We start from the raw sequence: 24,891 nt of genomic DNA on the forward strand, positions 1-24,891 counted from the left end.
GTTCTGCTGGATCAAAGAAGTCCCCTGGACCTTCTGGATTGTTTGGAGCATTTTTGGGCCTCTTTTCCAGTTGAACTGCCCCAGTATATCTTACTTGAGGGAACCAGCATTTTGGGGGTAGGGAGCCAAGACTTGCGCCTTGGTCCAGTAGCTCGGAGGTGTTCTGGAATGTCACATTTACATGTAGCTATTCTAAATAAACCACTTCCAAAATGTAGGTCTATTTTTTTAATTTTATTTTATTTTCTAGTATTTCAATGCTAATGGTATTTCAATATATGGTTATATAATCCATTGGCAATTTTATGCTGTTTAAAGCTACTACCTTTGAAGATACCTTGCAGGTTCTCTATGTCCATACCTAATTGAAAGAATGATGTTTATGAAGATCATAAATGCAGCATTTCTTCCTCTTGCTTCTGTCCTTCCCATGTGTCTTCTGTAGAGAGCCTTCAGGCAGCCTACCTTGGACATACCACACAGCATCCTAACCTCTCAAGATATGTGGAGTAAGGACATACACTCCCCAGGGTTTGGTCTGGCTGTACTTTGCAAGCTTGTTATCCAAATAAGAAGCAAGTCTCTCTCAAACATGTCTCTGACTATAGTGGGAGTTTCTGAACATCCAAAGCCAGTTACACTGTAGTGAGGAATTGGAGGAATTCAGCCTGCTTTGTAGTGAGCTTCTGGAGAAACTTTGTCTTATGTTTGGTGGAGTATGATTGGAACTGTCCTTTGATGTTTTGTTTTGGGTTTGGTTTTATTTTTGGCATATACTCCCTCCTTCAACCTCCTGATGTGCAGCACAACATGTTGTTTCTTCAGATCACTCCTTGCAGTGCTAGGAAGTACGTAATGCAACTGTTGATGAACTGATACCATTTTTCTCTCCTTGCAGAAAGATTCAAACAGCAGCAGCAAGCAACAGATTAAAAAATACCATGAGCAACCAAATGGATGGACATATAAACAGAATGATTTAGTGTATTTAAGGAAACAAACAGAACAAATTATGCAGAAATCAGCATAAACCTTTTATTGTCTGGAATTAAGAAGTGTAATGATTACCCAGCGTACCAGCTGGTGAAAAATGCGATGTATGAATAAAGAGTATTAACTGAATGCAACACATGAAAACTCATTGATAAGAGGACATAAAATAGTGAATTAACACAAAACAGTTAATTGGATAAGCCACATGGGTAGTTGGTAGCTGAAAAGATCGCTGAATTTGCAGGCATACGTTATACAATGGGATTTCTAGTCCCTGAATTAGTCTTAAATTACCATTGCTATAATCAGGCAAATATCTTTGTTTAGATGATATATCTAAATTTCTTCAGGGAATGTGCTCAGCCTACAAACCATCAGGGTTTTTTTCATGCTTTAGGGCGGACTGACTCTATTTGAGAATAGAAGACTATATGTCAAGAATGTTTCATTAAGGTGACAGAAATACTGAGCATGTTTTCTACATGAGAGCTCATATTTCCATAAAGCACCTAGGGTTAATGAGTGGTAGCTTACAGTTGTTGCAAAGGGAGAAGGATCCTCTAGAGGGTTCTCGGAGAGGTACGCACAGAGGCAGTATCACATGTAGCTGTTCTCCCTACATCAGTCATATATTATAGCTGTAAGAGATAATGACAAGTCCAGATTTCAGTTGCATGCCAGTCAGAATTCAGGTCTTAAGCACAGGGGAATGTTTTAAAAGAAATATGGGTGGTTTTGAGGTTTCTTCCCCTGTTCTGAACAGTAGAACTCAGTTTTGAACCCTCAATATGCAAAGAATGTTCAGAGTTTGGGAATATCTTCTACCCTTTATCTGGTTTTGGAAGGTGTGACCTGGAAGCCATGAACACTGAAATCTTACAGAAGTCAGCCTGAAAGCAGACTTTTTCTTTCAGGTATACACGTACATTCATATACACTGAAGATGGAAAACTTTCTTGTATCATTACAGTTTATCAGTTTATTACTGTATACAGATAATTCCTGACAAGATTTCTTATATTCTTGACAAATTTTCTTATATTAAGCATCTCGCATAGTAAGATTTTTCTGCAGCTCAAAATTAGGCTGGTTATTTCATGGCTTGTGAGTTCCATCTAGGATAAACACCTGTCTGGGATCTAATCTTGAGCCACCTAATTGGACATTTCTGCGCTTGGTGCCTCATTTCAGATTTCCCTGAATTCATCATGTCAGTCTGATTCTCCTCTATTAAGCTACAGTTCAATATTGCAGTTTATTATGTGTTCTGATAATTTGCTGCACAATTTATTTTTTTGCCGTCATGTTAACTCCATTTTCTGTACTTATTTACATCACTGGTAACACATTTGTTTTTCTCACTAAGTACGGTAATAAGGAGTTCAGGAGCTAGTTCTTTGGGCTACTGCATAGTGGAACTCTCCATGTACCAAAAACATTGGAAGATGTCTGATCATGTCTGACAGAATTATATGGTAGAACTAAATACGATGGGGAGGAGGAGGAAGGGATGCATGTTGTGTTGGAGTGAGCAGCAGTAGGTGAGATTTTAAGTCTCTCTTGATTCTTGCACTATTTGTGGGGACTGGTGCAAAAAGAGCTGACTACCAGCTTACACAAGTATGAGATGATGCTTTAGGAGCTGTCAGAGTATCACTGATATTCTGTTTTAAAGCCTGTTGTTATGATTCCTGGCAAGGGATACAGAGTGATCATCTGTGTGATATATTTGTGCACACTACAAGTTGCCTGTGTAAGGGTAAGTTTAGATGTGGGTTTCTTGTCAGATACTATCACTATCATCATAGATGCCCTTTAAAATAGATCCTATCACAATATATGCTCTAGTTTTCTTAAAATCCCTTAAGGCAAAATGCAAAATAAGGAAATTAATGTCAGGGTGCATTTAAAATCTAGCAATTTTGGAAGTGGAGCAGATGAATGGAAGCAGATTTCCATTCTTTAGGTCTGAAATCTTTGAAAGGCTGGCCTTAGTATCCTTAGATCCTTAATATCTTAATATGACCGAGAACGAGCACCTATCTACTTTACTGGCAGTTGTTAGACAATTTGTATGCTGACTGGCTACTGATTTAAAGTACCATTTACTCAGACTGCACATAGATTTCTGCAAGTGGAGAGGGAGTTGAACGTACTTTGTGTGAGTGATGTAGGAAGGCAATTTAGGGAATGAAGAGGTAGAAACTGGGGGATGCTACAAAAGATAGGAAAAGCAGCTACCAAAGAAAGCATGTTTTAGAAGCAAAAATTCATAGAAATCCAACTCTAATTGTTGCCTGAAAGTAATTTCCTTCACGGTTCAGCTGTGAAGATTTTGGCTTAAAGTATGAATCCTGATCATCTTTCCAAGTTGGTGACACCACGTTTTGGATACAGATTTAGCTAAATCAGAGAGCAAAAATCCTGGTCCATGGCATTTTAACTGAGTCTTTGACCAGTATACGTCTGTATGAATGAGGATAGACCACCAACAGCAATCTAAAAAGCGCTGCAGAAGTATTGTGTGTTTATGTTCATATAGTTTAATGAATGAGTCTTGATCTGCTACCAAAACTGGGTCAACTTCCTGGTTAGGTCTGACCTTAAATGTTTGCTTATATTCAAATGTTGCTTACCAGAGTAGTAAGTGCATAAACAAAGGAAAGGAACTAGACTTCACAGAACTGGCAGTCGGAAATATTGCTGCAGCCACAGAAAGGTCTTGGGTTCTTGTTCTGATTATGAACGTTGTGTGATGGCAGAGAGGGCTGAGGGGAGCATAGCACAGTGATCTTAGAGTGTATGTCTGTTATTGTCATAACCTGCCTTCTTTTTCACATTTGTTGTCTGTTTATTGGGTAGTCATACATAAATATTATATTTTAAATTTGTTATTAAACTGCTAAAGGAAAGTCCAAATCACTTACAGAGAAAGGCTGTGTCCAGAGACCTATTTCGTAGCTGAGCTCAATAAGTAATAGACTATTCTGGTGTAAATACAGGTTTGCAACAGGAGCAAAACCCATAGCATTGTATTCTGGTCTGCTTGCTATATAAATGACTTCTGAATGGATTCTCTCCTGAAGCTTTCCTAGAAAACAGTAGTAACTCAATAATACAGACTTGCTTCAAATAGTGTTCAGTAAACAGGTTGTTAAGGATAAAAGATAAAAATTCCTAGACAGTCAGATATCTGATACACTGACATGGAAGTTCTTGTACAAGCAAGTATGGGTAAATAATAGTAACATAACACATTTTATTTAGAAACACCAAAAATCCTGTGTGAATGAAATGCCAAATTCTTGACTGTATGTGCTTTCTTAGAGGAAGTGATTAATCATGATATAACTCCCCTTAAGCTCTTATTCTACTCACAACATTTGCAAGCAGATTGCAGTTGACAGAGTTTTAGCCTCAGCTTTATTTAACGACTATTTTAAAGTGTGTTGGTTTTGAATTGGTCAGAACTGTTTAAGCTGTGTTTTTCAAGTAAGAGATTGCTGGCATATATTTGAGGAGGTTGCATGAAACTGGGTTTGATACCCTTTGTGCTGAAGGAAAGAAGTGTGGCTTGGTAAAGGTTTACTTTAACCTCCTTGGAGCCTGTACTGCTTAATGTTAGTATGTTAATTAAGTCAGTGGCAGATTGAGGCCATGATTTCATGAATATCCACATACACATCTTGAAATTGATGTCTGCTATGAATAAATCAATAGTCGCATACTGGTTGGGTTTGTATCAGCTTGTTTCATCCACAGACTTCTTAGGTTGTACGTACCTCTGGAAATCCTCAGGTCCCAACCCATGCCCAAAGGAAGGCCAGTGAGAGTAGGTCCTTCATGATGGTGTCCAGTTAAAATCTGCATGTAACTGAAGATGGACATTCCATGACCTTTCTCATAGGGAAACCTGTTCCAGTGCTTGACCACCCTCACAGTGAAAATGCTGTTTCTTATGTTCAAATGCAATGTCCTGTCCTTCAATTTGTGCCCATTGTCTCTTCTCCTTTTACTGGCTCCCACAGAGAGGAGTCTGGCTTTTCTTCCCCCAGAACAGGACTTTGCAGTTCCGTCTGTTGAGCTTCAGGAGACTGATGTTGGCTATGGATCCCAGCGGGGCAGATCCTAATTGACACTAGTGGATTTCACATCAACTGACTGAAAACTTGATAAAAATTAGTCAATTGAATAACTCAGTGGCTGCAGAGATAATTAAACTTAAAATCTGACTTTGAGTTGGATAGATTCATGGGAATAAAATAAGTCAAAAAAACTGGATAAGGTGCTGTACTAGCAGCAAAATAAGAAATACTTCTGTGATTTCATTTTTGTAGCTGCAATTTAGTTACTCAGTTTGAAAAGTTACTTTTGGTTAAATCATGCCATTGATTTTATTTTTATTTTTTAATAGAATTCTTTATTGATTCCAGAGGTTCCTTTCTGCAGGAAAAAATCAAGGTCTGAAGAAACCATTTCGCAATAACATCTCAATTTGATTTCAGCTTCCAGAGTGAATGTTAACAAACATAGTGCTGTACAAGAGCTTTTATTTCTTGCATTTGTGGGTTTTAGGGTGATTCTTTTTCTTCTTTGTATTATGTTGCAGAAAGAGAGTTACAGTGATTACAGTTGAATACAGCTTAAGAAATAAGAGAATTTAATCAGAAATTAAGCATATAATCAGAGTATTTGGTTGAGGGGACAATAACAGTGGCTGTTATGTCACATTTTTCTTAATTGCCTCCTTGATGAATGAAAGTGTGTTGATATGCTTGAGAGAGTAATGGAATTTTAAAGTGAAGAAGAGAATTATTTTCTCTGCCTTTCAAGCTCTAGTTTATACTTACCTCACAGCCTTTGTAGATAAGATGGTCAATAACATGTAAACACTATATATAGTTATAAACCATATATATGAAAAAAAACCCCAATTTGATATATTGGCGGACCCCATTTTTACAAGGAATTCATGTTTTTCAGTGAAACAGTTCATTTCACTGTTTATTTTTAACAAATTGCACTTTTTTACAAATAAGACCCAGGTAGTAATGCATCACTGCTAATGTAACTGGTGTTTGCAGTGACCAGATTTGAAAGGTTGTAACCAGTTGTACCATGAAGAACTGATTTTTCACAGTTTCATTATTTAGGATGAGCCTTTGCAGGTATAAACTCATCACAAATCAAGGTAAGCATCCATTTCCAACATAGGGTATAATCTTGCTCTGATCAGTATCGATGGCAGAACTGATTTGCCTGGAGAATTCTAATCTGTTAATAGCCATCATTACTACAGCTAAGAAGTTTTCAGCAAACAGAGTTAACTAAGCAGTAACCAAGGAATTAGGATCTTTTCCATTGCCAGTGGAGCAGATTACACATTGTAGGATGGAGCCTTGGGCAACATGGTCTAGTGTGAGGTGTCCCTGCCCATGGCAGGGGGGTTGGAACTAGGTGATCTTAAGGTTCTTTCCAACGCAAACCATTCTGTGATTCTGTGATATATTTATATTAAAATTAAGCCATGCACATTATAAGAGTATGGGATATGAGGTCATCTGTGCTTATTTGTTGGGACAAAGAAGAGTCTCTAATTACAAACAGTAATAGGAAAAAAGTAATTGGTTACCCTTTTCTGCTGGTGTGATAAATGTGATTACGTCTTCAACTAGTCCTGAATAGTAATTTCCTACTTTAAGTAGCCAGATTCCGTTATGAATTAAAGCAGTAATTGCTCAATCTGTTGTAACAAGCTTCAGAATATATACAAGAAAAATTCTTCTGCAGAGGTCCCCCAGTCCTATCCTTGAATAAGGAGAGAGGAATCCCAGCTTTTTTCACCACATTAACATTTCTTCGTTTGTGTATCCTACAGATATTCAGGATATGCATGTTTTTCCCTCCAGCACTGATGCATTTCCCAGAAATGGAGTTTCTGTGTTAACTTCTTAGGACTGCTTTTTAGTAAGGTCCTCACAGAACCAAAGAGTCTCTGCCGGAAAGCTAATACTACTGTTGGTATTTACATTTGATGATCGTCATTGAAGGCAGGTGGCAGCAGGGGAAATGACCATGTGCATCACCAACCTCATCTCTTACAGAGCATCATATCTTGTGCAGGAGAGGCAGCGTATCCAACTTTAGAGACAGTACTAAGAGATAGTTCCCTTATGCAGACTAGAGAAGCTGAATGCTGAAGGTCTGTGCTCCACCCTTTTTCTAGGAAGAATCAATAGTTAATTTCCACAAGCTATCAAGAGTTTGAGTACAAACTGGCTCAGGTGCCAGTTTATCAAGCAGCTGTAAATGCATAATATTGGGATAAAAAGGTGGCTATGTATCTGCCTATTTTCTTTATGAAAAGATATAGGTATTCATGTTTGTCAATGCTAACCACTTCTCTGTCTGAGAAGTATGTCAAATCTTCAGGTGAAAGAAAAGGTCCTCATCTTTCCATCAATTTCTCTGTAAGCAGTAGGCTTACTTCCAAGCCATGTAAAAGCTCTTTGCTTCTCACCAGCACCCAGCCTTTTTCATTAAAATGACTAAAGAACTGAAGCTTGAGGTGTTACGTGTCTCTGCTATCCAGCAAAATTCAACAGACCTTCTTGAAAAAAAGCTGAAAGTAGTGTGATTCTTTGTAGTAACATGTTATTTAGAAATTCCAAGGACTGCATGAACAATCAGGAATTGTACCAAATAAGCCTGTTGCTTTCTTGATCTCAGGACTGTGATTTGCTGACTTGCAGTCTACTGTAATTTGTGATTCACACAGGATACCAAAGAGGTAGGGAGGGGGACTTTTTATTTGGTTTTGCTTTTCCTAATCTGGAGACCAGACCATGCAGGAAACTCAAGAGAAGAGTGAGACTTCAGAGAAGGGTAAGCAAAAAAATGGAATCATCTTGAATCCTGTGTCGTTAATAAAGAATCAAATGAATGACTCTGTGAGTCAACATGGTTCTTCCTCAAATGCTGGAGAGCTGAAGATAAAAAGTGAGCTGGATGTGTAAATCTCTGAGCTTAGCTTTGATAAACCAGTTTTCCCAGCATGTAGTGCTGTTTCTTGTTTATTATAGCTGTTCATTTTGCTTCCTTCTGTGTAGGAAAGAAGCTTAATTACTTTTCAGTCCATTTCTCTCTTTTCTCTTGAGTTACTTTAGCTTTTCAGGAAGTTTTTAAGCTAAGTTTAAGCTAAGTTTAAGCTAAGTTTAAGCTAAGCTTCACAGTCTGCAGAAGACTTTGTTGTGATGTTGTTGACTTTAGCTCTATGTAGAACTAAGGCTATTGTTCTGACTGACCTTTTCAGTTAAAAGGACTTTGAGTTACACTAGAGATCTAAAGATAAATTTTCATCAATGAACTGCAGTGACAGCTCTTCTCTGGAGTAAAATGGGTCAGAAAACTCAAGACTAATTTGAAAGTGGATGGCTATCAGCTCAACACAGAGGAGGCTGATGCATTGATTTCCAAGCGTCTTTAAGGAAGAAGTCTCATTACAGCACGTGGAGACACTGAGATTCCTTGAAATAGCACTGACCTCACAGTCAAAAATCCATTCAGTATGGTTTTGTATAGCATTTCTGTGCAAGAACAAACCAAGATGACCTTAAGGTCCTTTCCAACCCTAATATTCTATGATTCTGTGTTTCTATATCAGCTGTGAAACATTTTGAGCAGGTTTGATCAGGAATGACTGCTAGAAGCTGTCCTTGCACTTCACTTTGGTAGGATGATTTTCTATGTCTTTAGAGACAAAGGGACTCTCAGACTTTCTGTGGCATCATTTTCATTCTGATCATGCATACGCTGTTGAAAACAGCATTACGACAGTCCCCTTTTGTAGTATGTATTTCACATCATGGTGTGGTCTTTGAGCCCATGGTGAGAATAAACCAGAATATGTATGAAAGTGTTCTGCCTAGACTAGAGCTACTTGAAGTTAAACCCAACCATTCTGTTTCCATGGGGACTTTAAATCTGCCTAAAGGATGGTCCCTTTCAGGAGTTGGGGTCTGCATTTTCCATTCTACAAGAGCTAGCTGTGATCGGTCTCCAAATGCTACTGGTTGACGCAAACCCCTTTTGAGCAGCAAGAGTGATAGAGCTGACTCACATAAGGATATGTTCTTGTAATGCAAATAGCCCTGAGTCAGTCAGAATTATTTCAATAAAAACAAGAGTATCAACTACAATTCTGCTGTAAGTAAAAGAGAAATGAATAGAACTCTTGAAATTGAATTGTAAAGTTAAAATGCTAGGCACCTTTCTTTAAAGGTAGCTGACTGATTTATCAAATTGCAGAAATATTAGTCATTTAGACATAAACATTGATTTAGGTCTCTTGAAAAACAGCGGATATTAAAAGTCTCTTGAGATAAGAGCTACGAGATAAATGCAGGAAATCAAGCATATTATTTATACCAGAAAGAGAAAAGTACAGAACATCTACAGAAAGCTTCATTTGGATTTTGCTGTTACTGTCAGTTCTACATGGAAACCACCAACTATTACAGATAAGTAAGCACATGATTTTTTTTAACTCCTCAGAGGACTAAGTGGCTAAGTCAGTATTTATCTAAGTCAGTATTTATCTAAGGAAACCTGCACAAAAAATGTTTATGCAAAATATTTTTAAAACTAATACTGCTTTGTTGCAATCAACTGGTTTCCACAGGGATTTTCTCTTGAGACTTTTAGTTTTTGCTTCATTCAGTCTGAACTAAGGCAGTGGTTTTAGAAGTCTCTCTGGGGCTCCTACATTCTGGTTTAAACAACCAGAAACTCATGGAGAATGATTATGTTGGAAGTTTCTGATCGTGTTGGAAGGCAATGTGAGTTAGACTCATGGGTGAAACTGCCAGGGGATAATAGCACAGGATGTCTTTAAATTATATATAGATTTTGCCTGGATATTTTTGATATCATAGCATTTAGATACCATAGCATTTAGATAGACACTTGGGACTAAATATGGTTTGAACTGGTGAGGAGTCGTCAGTGATTCAAGAAGTCCTTTATCATATGATTAGCCAATTTATTCTTCTTTATGCTTTATTAGCCTGTCTTCTTTGCTCATCTCTTTTTCCTGGTATCCAGTGATAGGACATGCGCAAATGGTTCAAAGCTGCACCAGGTGAGGTTTAGACTGGATGTGAAGAAGCATTTCTTTACTGAGAAGGTGATCAAACTCTGGAACAGGCTTCCCAGAAAGGTGGTCTGTGCCCCAAGCCTGTCGGTGTTTAAGAGGCATTTGAACAATGCCTTAATAATTTGCTATAACTTTTGGTCAGCCCTGAAATGAGCAGGCAGTTGGACTAGATGGTAATTGTTGGTCCCTTCCAACTGAAAATGCTCTATTCTGGTCTGGTGTCTCTTCCCTGCTCTGGCTTTCTTCCTTCATTACTTGCTTGAAGTCAGTGAGTGTGCACTGTATGGATGAACACAGAAAGATCCTGTCTCGAAAGCTGGAATTACTAGTTGCTGTAAATAACAAAATCTAAAGGCAAGAGTTAAAAGATATTTATGTTATGAAGCAACAGAATAGTGTATCACTTCCTGGTATTGTTTAATATGGCAAGGAGGCCTGAGTGAATGAAAAAGAGAGTATCACTGTATCTAGAGCATGCTTCTTGCAGTAGGGTAGGTAATGGGTAGAAGTTAAATATGAGGAGCAGGAGTATAATTTGGATGTGCCTATGGTTTGGCCTTGATTCTATTACCAAAAAATGTTATGTAGCATACCTTGGAAACAGCTATTTAGCAACTATAGTCTTGATAACTGAGTCACATACCAGTGTCTGCATTTTCTTGGGTTTGTCCCATGCCTCCTTGTTAAACTCTGCTAATTGGAGCAGAAATCATTCTCAAGGTTACTCCTAAGTTAGTATGCTGTCTGTCCAGTCTGCTCCTTGGTTTTGGAGAAAGGAGAGAGACAACTCTTTGTTTTTTTCCTTCTCTAAACCAGTTATAGTCTCTGATGCTCACACTAGGAGTTTCCTTGGTATGAGTTGTCGTCTTGGACATGTAAGGACTACCACAACAGTTCTCCACTATTACAATAGTTCTTAGAAGAAATAGCACCTTTGCTGTTGACTGGCTGATTGGTGAATAATTGTATTTTCTCTTTATCTCCACAATTAACTGTTTCACTCGATGTGCTGTTGTATTACTCCTGAGAAGTTGCCTTCTCTGATGATATCAAAGCCGATCACAGTTCATGCTTGCACTTGATTTGCTTGATCAATGAGTGTGTCTGTGGTATGTCTTGCTGTGTCACTAAAAAGAAGACAGGAGACTGGAAAATACTGTCTTCTAAGTGAAGGGACAGCTAACTACTCCTGCCCCTTTTCACTATATAATTGAAATCGGTCACTTGTAAAAATGAAAAGATTTTTACATTTTAAAAGCCATTAATTTGTTTGAAAAAATGATTTATGGGCTTCAGAGTGAGGAAATTACTGAATTTCAATAGAATTGTTTTCTATCCTGTGATAATTTATATAAAATATTACTGCAGCACATGTAATTATAGCTGGGTATCTAGATTTGAACTGTTAATTATCTTTAGCTAGCAATTTCATGGAGGATAATCATATTTCCTTCAGTTGAAAGTGAACATTTTAAGTAACAGATGAGCTACAAGCCACAGGTTTTTGGCAGTAATTGCTGCTACTCCCTATTTTCAAGATAAATCTCTTAATTAACAGCTGTATGGCAGTGTCTCTCTGAAATATTTCATCCTCTTAAAGAAAAATTCAGGGAAATAAAGAATGGATTTCTTAGATATGCAAGAAGAAGAAATTAAACTCTCCTGTGGGGTTTATTGGCTTCTTAATTTAAACTGTAAATATACTCAGAAATGGTTGTGTTTAATGCTTTTACCTCTTCCCTGGCATACTTACCTCTCATTACTTAATAGCTAAGGCCATTTGAATTCATAAGGGGCTTGTGAGATGTACTCTTTAAAGTTGTTTTTCTAGCTCTAATAATAAATCAACTTTAGCTAATATGTTTGAGGTTCAGATTATGTATGTCTCAAGCATATTACCAAAAGACTTTATGTTTTTCCTGAATTAAAAAAAAAATGTGGGTTTTTAATATGTGATATCATGTCAGTGTAAAGGAGTCATTCCTCACTGGTGCTTATGCTACCTAGCAAACATGTTCTATGCATTGTCATTTACACTGTAGCCTTTAACACAATACCTTTCTTTTTGGTAGTAATGGTAATATATTTTCTCCTTTTCTGTGCATGATTAAATAAATCCCAGTTTCCACTGTGTGCTCCACAATGGACAGCAGCTTTATTTTTGCTATCCTCAGAGGATCTAGGCTGGATTGGAAGTGAAGTCCAATTCCAGTCCCTGATTCTCTCAAGAAAATTATTTAAAAGTTTCTCTCAGGATAGTTACTTACAAGTTTGGATCCCGTCACTGAATTCAGTGCTGGTTTAATGTAGCTGCACAGCCACACTCCTCTTGGTGTCCTGGTTCACTTTGCTGCTTAAAGTGTGGTTGAAGAAAGCTTCAATTTGCTTGCCCTTTTCCTCCCTGCAAAAGCTTATTTACATAGAAATTTTGTATTTTTTTTTTTTAGTGTTAGGACTTTATTTCATAAAGCGATCTACATCTGGTCTAACAAAAAAACCAAAACAATTCACTCAACAGTTGCTATTCCTGATGCCTGTCAGGAGAGTAATGTGTTAGCCAGGGACCACACTAGAGCAGCACCATCATGAGTGTGTTCAAGGACCAGTTGCATCCTGATGTGATTCTGTCCTAGGTTTAAATCTGATAGAAGTTCATTAGGTGGACCTAACTTCACCAAGTGTATTTTAGAAGTATTGAGATCTTGGCGGTGAGCGAAGAGTAAAAAACATACCCTATAAAGAAAGATGTCTCTCTAGTCTGATACAGTTGCATTATTAGCGATGAGTTTACAAGATAGTCTCCTGTAGCTTATCTCAATGCTAAGGCTGCTTTGATCAGTGCATGAGTGCTGACCCCTTCTCTTCAAAGTAATTCCAAAATCTGAGCCCTTTTAGGTTTGTCTTTATTGTGTTCTCGGAGAAAAGGGATTTGTTCAAGGTTTCTGTCAAAACAAATGGCAAAGCAGGTTATGGAACAGATCCACTTTTGGGGCTCTCTGTAAATGCCATCATTAACTGAACAAACTGGAACTTAGTTCTCATTTGTTGATAGCAAAGAGAATGTACCCTGAGACCACTTTAGATATTTCAGGTGTAATAAGGTATCTTGAAAGGTGCATTGAAAATAAAATGTCAGAAAAACACCACAAAAACCATTCACAAGAACTCACTCTGACAGTCCTACAAAACCAACCTAAGGACTAACACTTCAGTTACTTGCTTTGCAGATAACACAGGTCTGTGTTTTCTAACACGTCTCTGTCTCCGATACCTCCTTTTTGTTTCCCAAGTTTGTATTTTGTGATGTGGTTTTCATGCTGCTTCTGCTGAAATCTCTTTCTTTTTAAAAAGAAATTAATAAGGCTAAGCCAAAGTGAAGGTGCCTGTGCCACTTGCAAAAAAACCCCAAAATATTTTGCCTGTGATAATATGCTCAAAATGTTCTCTGGGAATTGTACTTCTATAAAATGCTCTTTGAATTGAATTTCAGCATTAAAATTTATGTGTTAAAATTTCCTTCAGGAAAGATAAATATTTCAGTCTTTGAACAGTGTGAAACTGAAAACGTTCACCAGCAGCTCTAGCTAAAATTGCAGTAGGCTGCTGCGCAATTCCAGTGATGAATAGTGTGTGTTTGCAGTTGGAAAATATACAGTAATCACTGCAAGTATAAAGTATTACAGACAAAGAGATGGATCATTTTCTCTGATTGTTATATAGGCTGCTTGAATGGTTGTTTTTCAGTTTCATAATTTGTTGCCACTTCAGTTGAGGATTTTTTCTTCAGCTCAAAAACTGCTTACTCTAAAGAAGATGTGTATTGTGTGCTTAGCAAAACATCCATTAAAACTTGAGAAGCTGAAGATCCTCATGGGGTAGTTTAATTTCCAGAAAACACCCACAAAAGCAATTACATTTTTAATGAATAATTTATTTGGGGTTCTTTAGATCAGATTCTTGTTCAGTGTTTCTCACTTTATTCATTTCAACTTGCTAATCAGTTTGGGCCATACAAATGGATTTTCAAACTCGCCTAGATCCCCTGTCTGGAGAGAATCAGATGTCAGGATGGGGTCTACAGTGTCTCCAGATGCTATAACAATCCTCCTTATTTCTTCTGTGAACCTTTTAGGTTTTGTTTAAAGAAGGTGATCAAAACAATCTGAAAGATTGAGTCTAATGTAGTTTTATTCATTCCAGTAATCATAATGCTCAAGAGCAAACTGTTTTGTGACATTCTTCAAGTACCACTATGGTATAGTTTTAAAATGTGCCTTCCAATAGGAGTTTCAGATATCCCACCTACACAAAACAAGTTGAAAGGCACTCTCTTAAAGTAGGTAATTCCTAAACTAAGATATAAGGGTTAAAACACTTGTCTTCACACAGAATCTTCAGCTATCATCCGGTTAGTTCTAAATACCTATTCAATTGGGATTTTTTTGACTGTTCCGTATTTTTACCCTCTACTGGTTGCTCATGCATCAGATCTGCAAGGCTTGGGCTCTACAGATCGACATTATCCCCTGCAAAGTTTTCCATGTTGGCAAGGTTCTGCATCTTTTGGTGCAATTGCAGGATGAAGACTTAGTACATGAACTCCTTGGGCAGAAGGCATGACAGGTTTTCACGGGGTTTTATGAAGTGTTTTGCTCATGTCATTGCTGTAGCAGTAAATAAACATACTGAGAAGCTTCCTTTCACTTCTATCTTGATAGGTGCTTGCAATGGAATGTTTGAATAAATTCTGCTTGATTACTGTGAAGTGGGAGCAGCAATTCTTGTAGGAAGGCTGTTTGAGAACCTTAGCCATGTTTTGCCTACAGACCAGTGTTACTTCTTTCTATTGTAAGAGTTTTAGTGAATCAGATCCTCAGATGAACATGGCCCTTGATGATGGCAGTTTACAGTTTGATCATGGTTTTGTCAGTAAGAACCTCACCAGGTGTTGGTGCATCTGAGATAATTTTCTTCCTCTGTCTTCAGATTATTTCTCTGAAAACTGTGTACTTTATCCAAACTCTCATTCTGGTGCTAGGTCATACTCAACAGTGCGGTATACAGGAGGTCAACGAAAAGATCAGCTCATCCCTTCTGGCTGCCTACTCTGTGAACTTTTGAACAGTCCTTATCCAGCAACCAAAATTGGCAGTGTTATCTGCAAAGAAAAACCTCAGTACTCTTCGTGAACTGGACTGACTTAAAGTGCTGACTTCAAGTTGATGGATCCCATGTGTAACTGGTATTCAGAAATCTCATTCTGAGAGTGGGAATAGGGAATTCAATTTGGCCAGCAGAGAAAGACAGCATGCTTGCCCTCTACCACCCTTCTAGCTTGAATCATATGACAGATCTTGGCAGTGCAGTCTCTGTGTGGTTTATAGCTGTGTTGCAAACAAAATCAGTCAGATACCTTTGACTGGCAGGTCTACGTAACCAGTGTATCTATGTTATGAAAAAGTGTAAACAGTTACCACAGGTATAAAAAGGGAGTTAAATTGATTTAATTCTTCATAAACTAATGGTTACTCACGATTGAGAGACTAAGTACATGTAAGTACAGCAAAAGTATGATACATATGAATTCCAGTTATTCCTTTAAAAAACCTCAAAACGTGAGTAAGATGCACTATGAATCTCAGCTCCCTTCAGAAAGGCACAGATTTGCAAATCCAGGATTTTTACTGGTGTTTAAATTGCCCCACTGGCTCTACACCAATTATCTGGTGCTATCAGCAGATCAGGAAATGGAAGCAAAAAATAAGGGGACAAATGAAATATTGCTTAATGTGTTTTCCTCTCATCTTTTTTATCACCTTTAAGTTAGCTCCTAGCACCTATTCCTAGTGTCTGGAATTTGCATCAACATCTACCTTAAGGTAACATTTTTTTAAGCTAAATGAAACTGATTTTCTTATTTTCATTTGTGTTGATGTCTCCTAAGAGGGCTTGTTGGTATTGCATATTGGTCTTGCCTATTGGTCTTGCCTTTTTGTATGAAGAGAGTATTAATTTTTTATGATCTAGGAAGAAACCAACATAGCAGAAGTATTTGTGAGATAAGGAGCATTGTTTTCTTCTGCAGAATGATAATTTTTCTTATAACATTAGGCAGTACATAATATGTTAGGGCATGTGATGTGTATGTGTGTACTTGTGTTTACTCTGTAATACAGTGAACTATTGTCTCTAGCTGGTGCAGAAAAAAATACTCAAATATATTCTACAGATTGATCACTTCTTCAGTGCAAATATCACCTATAGGCCCAGGATTCTTGTAGAGTAAATAGTTATTCTTAATTTTATTGATTGACAACATCTTCAAAATACAGACACCAAGCAAAGTTGCCTTCATGGGGTACAGAGCAATCAAGTTGTCTTGAAATATATAATTAACTTTACATTGAGTACTCCCACATCCCAGAGCGTTTCACTGTTAATTCCTCATTCTTTGCTGCTGACTCTGCACACACTCGGACTCTTGGGTCAGGCGGCGCTTTCTGGATGTGCACACTCCAGGGTAAGGGAAGTCAATTTTACAACATTGCAGTAGAAAGCTGCTCTGCAGAATATTAGTTTCACAGCCATATGCTAGAGCATCATTATAGTACTTTTGCATCTTACATTAGGATAAGCTCCCCTGGAGGAGTGTTTGTGAGTCTCTTTTCTTCCGGATCTTTAGTTTAGAGGAAGACAAAATCTGCCTTTGGGTATAGCTGACAGCAGGTATAGCGCCTTCTGAACTTCCATATTCATTCATGAGCACCTCCTTCTGGAGATGTGACAGATCCTGAAATTGGGAAATTACTTTTTTTAAATACCACAAAGTTTGCTCTAAAGCCCATTTAGCGAAATCTGCTGCTGGCCACCACACTGACAACTGCTAGTAAAATTGCCTGGCAAATGCTGGTAATTCTGAACATGAGTATGTGTGAACTGAACATCTACTCTATTGTTTAGGCAATATTTCTTTAAGCCCTCTAAATTGCTAGGCATTGTAGATTGCTTGAGAATGAAGCCACAAAGCTCTTAATGCTTCTATGGGAATACTGAATCTTTAGACTTTAGTTCATCTTCTAAAGATCTACAAAAAATAAATAACCTGAGATGGAAAATGGAAATACAAAAGTAAAAAAAAAAGAAAGTAATATTTTTGAGAGGAAGTATTTGAAAGTATTCATTCCGGGATTGCACTTGATATTGAATATCCAATACAGATTGAGTTTTGCTAACTCCATTTACTCAACTGGAAGATGGAATGATGCACACGAGTCCTGTCCTCACAGTCTCAGGTAAGTTTAGAAATGATCCTAGTTCCAGAGGTCTGCAGGAATGACAACCCTATGCCTGCTCACAGATGTGGATGCATGTAATTAGCCTATAAAGAGCTACAGATCTTTGATACAAAGGACTATGCCACAGAAATTTTCCAGTGCATTTGGAAGAGCACAGAAGAGGCAAGTGTTGTCTTCTGTCGTATTCCAGCAGCTAATCTAGGGAATGTGAGAGGCACAAGAGGATATCTAGACTGGAAAGAAGAAGCAATGTTTATTTGTTGTTTTAAGTGTGTCAGTGTACACTGTACTAAGGGTTGGAGAGGACGTTTGAAAAAGGCAGGAGTGTATTCCAATTTTATGAGATACGTTGTCAGGATGTTAGATTTATTTTCATTGTTGTGGCTATAGCCTGGTGCTCTGACTATACAACTCACAACCTGTTTCTGTGTGAAACAACCTACTCTTAGGAAAAGAAATTAATTTAAATAATACAATGATATAGAAATGTCAGAAGAAATTGTTTCTTCTCATCTGATAGTCTTAAAGGCAAGTTTATATGACTCCAGTGTCTGTACATAAGAAGGTAAGCCAGTCTGCAAGAAACTTTTACATATTCAGAATTGTTTGTTATATTTTAATGTTTGCCTCCCACTGTCTTCTGACAAGTACAGAATCAGCGGTGGTTGAAAAAGCATGTAGGAAACAATGTATTTGGTATAGTGGTTTGATGATAAATCAACATTCTGTCTTGCTCCACCACAGCCAGTCAAAAGAAGTGATTTATTTGTGTGTTTGAAGATTAAAAACATCTTCAGTAATTGTGTTCAGTTATGTAGTATAATCTGATGAAACTACTTCATTGTACTGTCAGCTAAAATTGACCATCCCATAGATTTATCAGCAGAACACAAAGCATTGACTTTATCACATCTAGCATTTGGGAACATGAAGAGAAGGCCATTTTGTAAAGGCCTAGCAGGAGATTAGGAAAAAAAGATGCACGTCTGACCCAGCACTGATGGTGATTTTACCATTAAATTCAGTGGATGCAAAATCAGAACAGACATATGTATTATGAATGTGACCTATTCCCTCTTATGGAGGTGCTTGGATATCGCAAAGACAAAAAGTATAAGGGTAGTCAGAAAAAGAATTTCAAATGCTTGGATAAATATTTATAATTTTGCTATCTGTGCTTTATGTGCTCATGTTCTATTTTGATCTCTTCAGTCAGGAGCAAAGTTTGAGTATGACATTTGTGGAACAAATAGGAAATGTATTTCACAGAGCTACCTGTTCAAGTGCAACGCTACTTCTCCTGCAGCAAAAAAAGAGAAACGTTCAAATACTTTTGTAAAAAAATATTAAGAATGTATATTAAAAGTATAAATCCATCTAGTATCCCTTTGGAAGGTGAAAAGTAGCAAAAGGAAAAATGTTCATTACAGAGACATGGTGCCCAAGTTCTGCCATCACTGCCAGTTGTGCATGTTCTATAGAAAAAGGTTAATGGAACCCAAAAATCTCATTTAAATGTAATTCCATTGCTGTAAAATCTGGCTGAATCCTTTTCTGTTTTGAACTGCAACTGTTTAGAATAGGTCTAAAATTGGGAAAGATGTACTGAAAGTTAAGCATGAAAGAGCTTTTGTGATTCCAGTTAAAAAAAATTGCCTAAATGTTTAATTTAATGTACAAATAAAATCAGGAATTCTTTCCACAGCCAATGCCTGCTCCAGAGGAAAAAGGAAAAAAAATCTAAATTGCTATTGGATAGATGAATGTCTAGAGGTACCACAGTATTTGCAGACTTCTCAGATTATGTGAAAGCTGAGTATCTATGAGTAGGAAGTTGATTTGCTTTGCAGTGTGTGCCTGATTGCTTCCATTGCCGCATAGATAACACCATTATTGTGGAGAACATTCATACATCATTAATCTTGTGGGAGAATACCTTTTCCCATTTAGCCCCCAAAGAACTGTGTTTATTTAAAGTTTGTAAGGTCATGGTGCTTAATTAAAAAAAACAAAGAGAGAAAACTCTCTAACTGGGCAATTTGCTACATCCTTTTAAAATGTTAAGTTATAACAGCATCATTTATATGATTACGTAGGAATCACCATTCAAATTATGAAGCCTCCTCATTTTTTTGCAGATCATAGAATCACCAAATCCCAGGCTGGTTGGAAGGGTCCTTAAACCTCACCCAGTTCCAACCCTCTACCATGGGCAGGGACACTTTCCATTAGACCAGGTTGCTCCAAGCCTCATCCAACCTGGCCTCGGACACTTCCAGGGACTGGGCAGATGGGTCATCTCAATTTAACTTGGCTCCTAGTAGCACCCTAGAAAGTCCAAGGCTTCTTTGCAGTAGAAAGATCCTGCTATCAATTCTTAAACTATCTGAAGGGATAGTATTGTACAGTGATATTGACAGAATTACAGTAATTCTGTGTTTTTCTTTGCCAGTTGCATTTTCAGGCCTTGGCTTTACCACCTTCTACTTAGCTGGAAAGTTACACTGCTTCACGGAAACTGGGCGGGGGAAGAGCTGGCGGCTTTGTGCAGCGATTCTCCCACTCTACTGTGCCATGATGATTGCGCTGTCACGTATGTGCGATTACAAACATCACTGGCAAGGTGAGCCATGGAGATACCTTTCTTCTGCTATTTTTTAGTAGCCTTGTATTTCTTTGATTATTTTAATTAACTCATATGAGTTAAAACTCATGATAGTATGCTATAGATTTTCCTTCCTCCTGGATTGATGCTGAGGGTTTGTGTCTGAAAATACTGCAGGGGCTCTTTACTATTCCGTATTTGTAAGTACACCATGTACATCATTGTAGTTATATACAAATCTAGATCAGTGGGTTCTTACATCATCCTTTTTTACAAGTGTACGTATGTGCCAGAGCTGTCTTGGATGGATCCAGCTGTAGGCTAGATCTGGCCCATTAGAAGCTCTGCCTAGTCCTTGTCTACTGCTTTTCCAGGTATCTGTTAGGTACCTGTTGGGTATGTGAGGGACTACTAATATGTGGATGCATGTGCATTAGACTAGACTGACTCATCTGTGTGTAGCTAGTCGTTGCAAAGATGCACTCAGTCATTTGTCTATGTTCTGGTTATTTGAAGCACATGATGTAAGACACTGTTTTTCAATCAAATCAAAATATATTTGGCATGAGGTGGGTTCATGGTCCCTCCTTGACAAGTATAGAGACATTGCATACCAAGCTACATAGCATAGGTTGTAACAGATTCTGCCCACACTGAAAAACTTGCTGAAAAGTTCGATGCTTTCTGTTCTCTTAACTTTTTTGGTCCAAGCTGTAATTGCTCCCAGGGTGTTAATTCTACACTTTCCAAAGTCTGGTCCTACTTGAGGAAGAGAAGTATTTTATTTTCTTGTTATGTTTTGTTAAAAAATGATTTTCCATAGCTTTGGGCTGCATCTATTTTGTTGCCGATATTTTGTTATATTGACTAGATGTTAGAGTGATGGATTCAGCATGGTACCATTCACAGGGTAGCAGTGAATATTCATTAGATTTTAACTGCAAATAAATGTTGAATGTATTCAGTATGAATGAGGAGGTTATTGAAGTAGGATGCAGGGTTTTTCTTAGTCGTAAAGTATATCCACAAAGCTAAAGAAACATGCTATGCAATGTTAAAACTTAGAAGGAGTTACAGTTATTGACAGAATGGGAGATGGCTCTTAAGTCTTCAACAGCAGCATCTGCTATACGAGTGAATTGTATAAAAGATCTGCTCGTGGATGAACCTACATACTTAAAGGTCTGCCTATAATTGACAACAAGGGATATCCTTAAATGAAGCATCAAAAGTCTGAAGGATGCTTAATCCTAATCTTTTATATATGCAGACGATACGGTGTTTGGTGCATCTTCTTAAAATAAAAGATTGGGTCAAGTCATATTCTAGCCAGTGCCTTTTGCCTCACTTCCATTACTGTTTGTGTTCAAATCTGAGGATTTCAAAGTCTGTGTGTATTTTCAGTGATATTTTGCTCTGGTTGTTTGGAAATAAAACACATGATCTGGGGAGTATATTAGTAAGAGGGAGGGAGAACCTGACAACAGAACAAATCCTCTTACCCTTCCAGTGCTGTGTGGTTCCCATGGAAAACTTTAATGACCCATATGTGAGAGCTGCAAATATCTCATATCATACACTGACCATATTTTATCTGACTTTATTTTCTGGTAGGAGTATGGGATAGCAAAGAGCATCAAAAGAAATTCAAAAGGTGTCAAATCAGTTACCAGGCATGGTTAGCTTAGTGTTTGACCTTTCAGGTGGTTTTAGGAAGAATTCACCCAGCTTGAAATGGTCCTTGACAGCTGTCTTTCTCAGGAACTGCAAGTGAAGTTAATCATTCTAGCGAGAGTGGCCCACTTCTGAAAGAATATATTTTCCATCTTATATTCTACTTGCTCCTTGTCTGCATTGGAGAGTGCCTTCTGGAATACAAAACAAGAGTAGATCTCTTGTAGCTGCTGTTCTGGGGGTACTTGGTCAGAGACAAGGAGCAGACTGCATTCAGTGCAATAGTTTGCAGTGTAGCTCAGTGGGGGAGCTCTGGATGCTGTAAACAGTGTAGTTCTGCTGTATTGTTCATAAAAAGAAAACCTGATGGTGGTCACTGAAAATCATGGCACACTAGAAGAGGATACATGGGTTGCTTACCCACAAATATTGGTCAGAGGTAACACCACACAGGCCCCACGAAGGCTTTTCTATTCCCCTTGTTCATCTCCTGAAACATAGCCAACTATCCAGATTTTGGCTATTCAAACTCTTGGGGATGTCCCCAACAAAATACTGATTTTATGTGTTCTATGTGATTGTGGTGTTGGGCTCTAAATTCTTTATGAAAATTTGAAGTTTACATTTTCCAGGTTAAAGAATTCCAAGTCAAATATCTTTTATTTACAGTTATTGCTACTGCCTGACCTTTCCATGGTAACATGCTTCTGGTTTTGTTGCTTTTCTCCTCTAGATGCTTTCGTTGGAGGGATCATTGGCCTCATTTTTGCTTATATTTGCTACAGACAACACTACCCTCCTTTGGGTAATACAGCGTGTCATAAATCTTACGTCAGCCTACTAGATCAGAACTCTGTGAAGAAAGAAGAGAGACCTACAGCAGATAATGCTACTGGGCTGCCTCTAGAGGGAATAACTGAAGGTCCTGTATGACTTTAAGAAATGTGCAGAATGAACTTTTAGCCTTCTCACATTTCCTCCAAACTGGTCTCTCTAACACGGTGTTTCTTACTGTTCGTTGTTTTAGTTTTGTTTCTTGCCGTTTTATAAAGAGAAAATAAATATTTTGGTTTTAATGGCATAATATCATCATACTTTTAAAGTTAAATTTTCAGTTCACATTGACTTGCTGAATTATCTGTTTTCAGTCTACTGCAAACAGATAGGCTACTTGAGGGAAGGGGAAAGAACAGGAGTAAGAACAGTGTCGTGTGGAGAAATGATTAAGAAAGTAATTTTAAGAAGATGTGGTTGAGGATAGAGTAGATCTGGAAACAGATTTTCTGAAGTACTGATGATCTCCTATCAAGTTCTGGTCATCTTCAGCACTCATTGATTTTGATGGGTGGTGAGTACACAAAGCACTTTTCACCAGATGTTCAGCATCTGTTGTGGCCAGACATTTCTCTATATAATTTAGTAAGTTAGGGCATCATCTTTATGTTTAGCTCGTTGCCTTCTAACATTAAAAAAATCTCCACATGCTGCTAGAACTTTGTATTAATTGTCAAGTTTTGACAAGGTCATTCTGAGCTACTAATGACCAAGCAGCCAAAAGGTATGAATGGTTAAGTGTTTGTAAGAGCCAAGCTTCATGCATTAGTGGTTTCACAGGATGATTCTGACAGTTAAGAAATTCCACATTGTTAAAATTATTACATAGCTTACAGAAACATAGATGTTCATAGGAAGGATTAGAAACTTGGTGTTTAAATAAAATCAGCAATTTTTTGAGGGCAATTACAGTAATTACTGCCAAAACAAAATGAAAGGACACCCATGGCATTCAACAAGCTGAAGTCTATGAAAAATCCTAAAACTGTGAGGATAAAGAATCACAACGTTTCCTGTGAATCTCGGTGTGCCATGTTCATTCTTGTGTTGTGACTCATTGCAGCATTGGTGATCTAAAGAAACGCAAAGATGCTCATTTGTGACTTTGGGCGCACAACCATGAATGCTTGTGGTGGTCTCCAGCGCTGTGACACATCCATAGGAATGCTTGAGACAGTTTTCCACTAGACCCATTCCACATTCTCAGCTGATCATGTTCTCGAGCATGGTGTTTGCAAAGATGGGCTTGGTACCTGAATTGAAACTTACCTGAATCGCAACACTGTTGGTACGGAGAAGGTTACTAAGTGTATGATTTTAGTTAATTTATTACTGGTAGGATTATGTATGCACTATGCAGTATACATCCCATCCCTGTGAAATGATGTACCTTTGGGTCTCATAATGTCAGATTCCAGATATTTTTTTTTCCCTTAGATACCCTGTGAAAACGCAGGCAATGTTCCAGACCACATCTTGGCAGTTGAACATTTCTTATCTGGAGCTGCTGATTAAAGTGATCAAGACAGCGCTGATCAATGACCATTATCACGGTGCTTTAGACTGGAGGAGACTGGTGCCATAACTATAATTTCTGTGTTCTGTTGGAATATGTATTGGCTTTGTAGGCATTTCGTGATTCAAACAGCTCAATGTCTTTATGTAAAGCTTGTCATTTACTTTTCTCAAAGGTAAGCTTTGGAGATTTTTCTGAGAAGAGCTACTTCCTGATTGGCAACACTTGAATTTTTATAGAAAGCAAGTAAATTAGAAACCCTTTAAAAGTAAATGTAATAACTGTGTATAAGAGGATGAAACCTTACTATGTATAAACTTATATGACATTTGGAAATAACTATAAATAGGAAACACGTGAAGGAACAGAATGTAATAGTCATGAACCCAGGAGGGTTCTGTAGAAATTAGGCCTGATCTACTTGTAAAACTGATATCAGTTTGACTGCGTCAGTTAGAGGTAGGCCTTTTTTCTGACAGTTACAGGATTCTGAGCTCTAGAATAGAGACAGTTACCCAAACGTAACTGGGGTTGCTGGTGTATATATGCTAGTTCACAAAACTAGCATCAGCAAAGCAAAATTATTCCAGCACTGCATTTGCACTGGATTTGACAGAGCACTCGAGTCTTATTCTAGAAATCCACACAATTTAGTGGAGGTTTAGTCTTTCTATAAAGTTTTTAAACCATCCTACAGAATTCTGTAACAGGGATATCATTTTGTATTATTTCATACGGAAGGATTAACAAAAGCCCTACAGTAAGGGTATCATGTCTTTACATTATACAGGGCTAAACCATTAGCTTTTTCTTTCAGCAG

General features: G+C 37.8%; 1 protein-coding gene across 1 annotated transcript in view; it reads left to right on the plus strand.

The window, feature by feature from the left end:
- The window catches only part of PPAPDC1A (phosphatidic acid phosphatase type 2 domain containing 1A), a 38,746-nt gene extending 16,092 nt beyond the window's left edge, over window positions 1–22,654 (plus strand). The window contains exons 6-7 of the mRNA XM_010013708.1: window positions 19,895–20,065; window positions 22,455–22,654. Of these exons, the coding sequence (XP_010012010.1) occupies window positions 19,895–20,065; window positions 22,455–22,654 (371 nt within the window). The remainder of the gene's footprint in view (window positions 1–19,894; window positions 20,066–22,454) is intronic.
- Window positions 22,655–24,891: the final 2,237 nt, after the last annotated feature.

This window comes from Nestor notabilis, unplaced genomic scaffold (genome assembly GCF_000696875.1).
Source record: "Nestor notabilis isolate BGI_N333 unplaced genomic scaffold, ASM69687v1 scaffold6224, whole genome shotgun sequence".
Lineage (NCBI taxonomy): Eukaryota > Metazoa > Chordata > Aves > Psittaciformes > Psittacidae > Nestor > Nestor notabilis.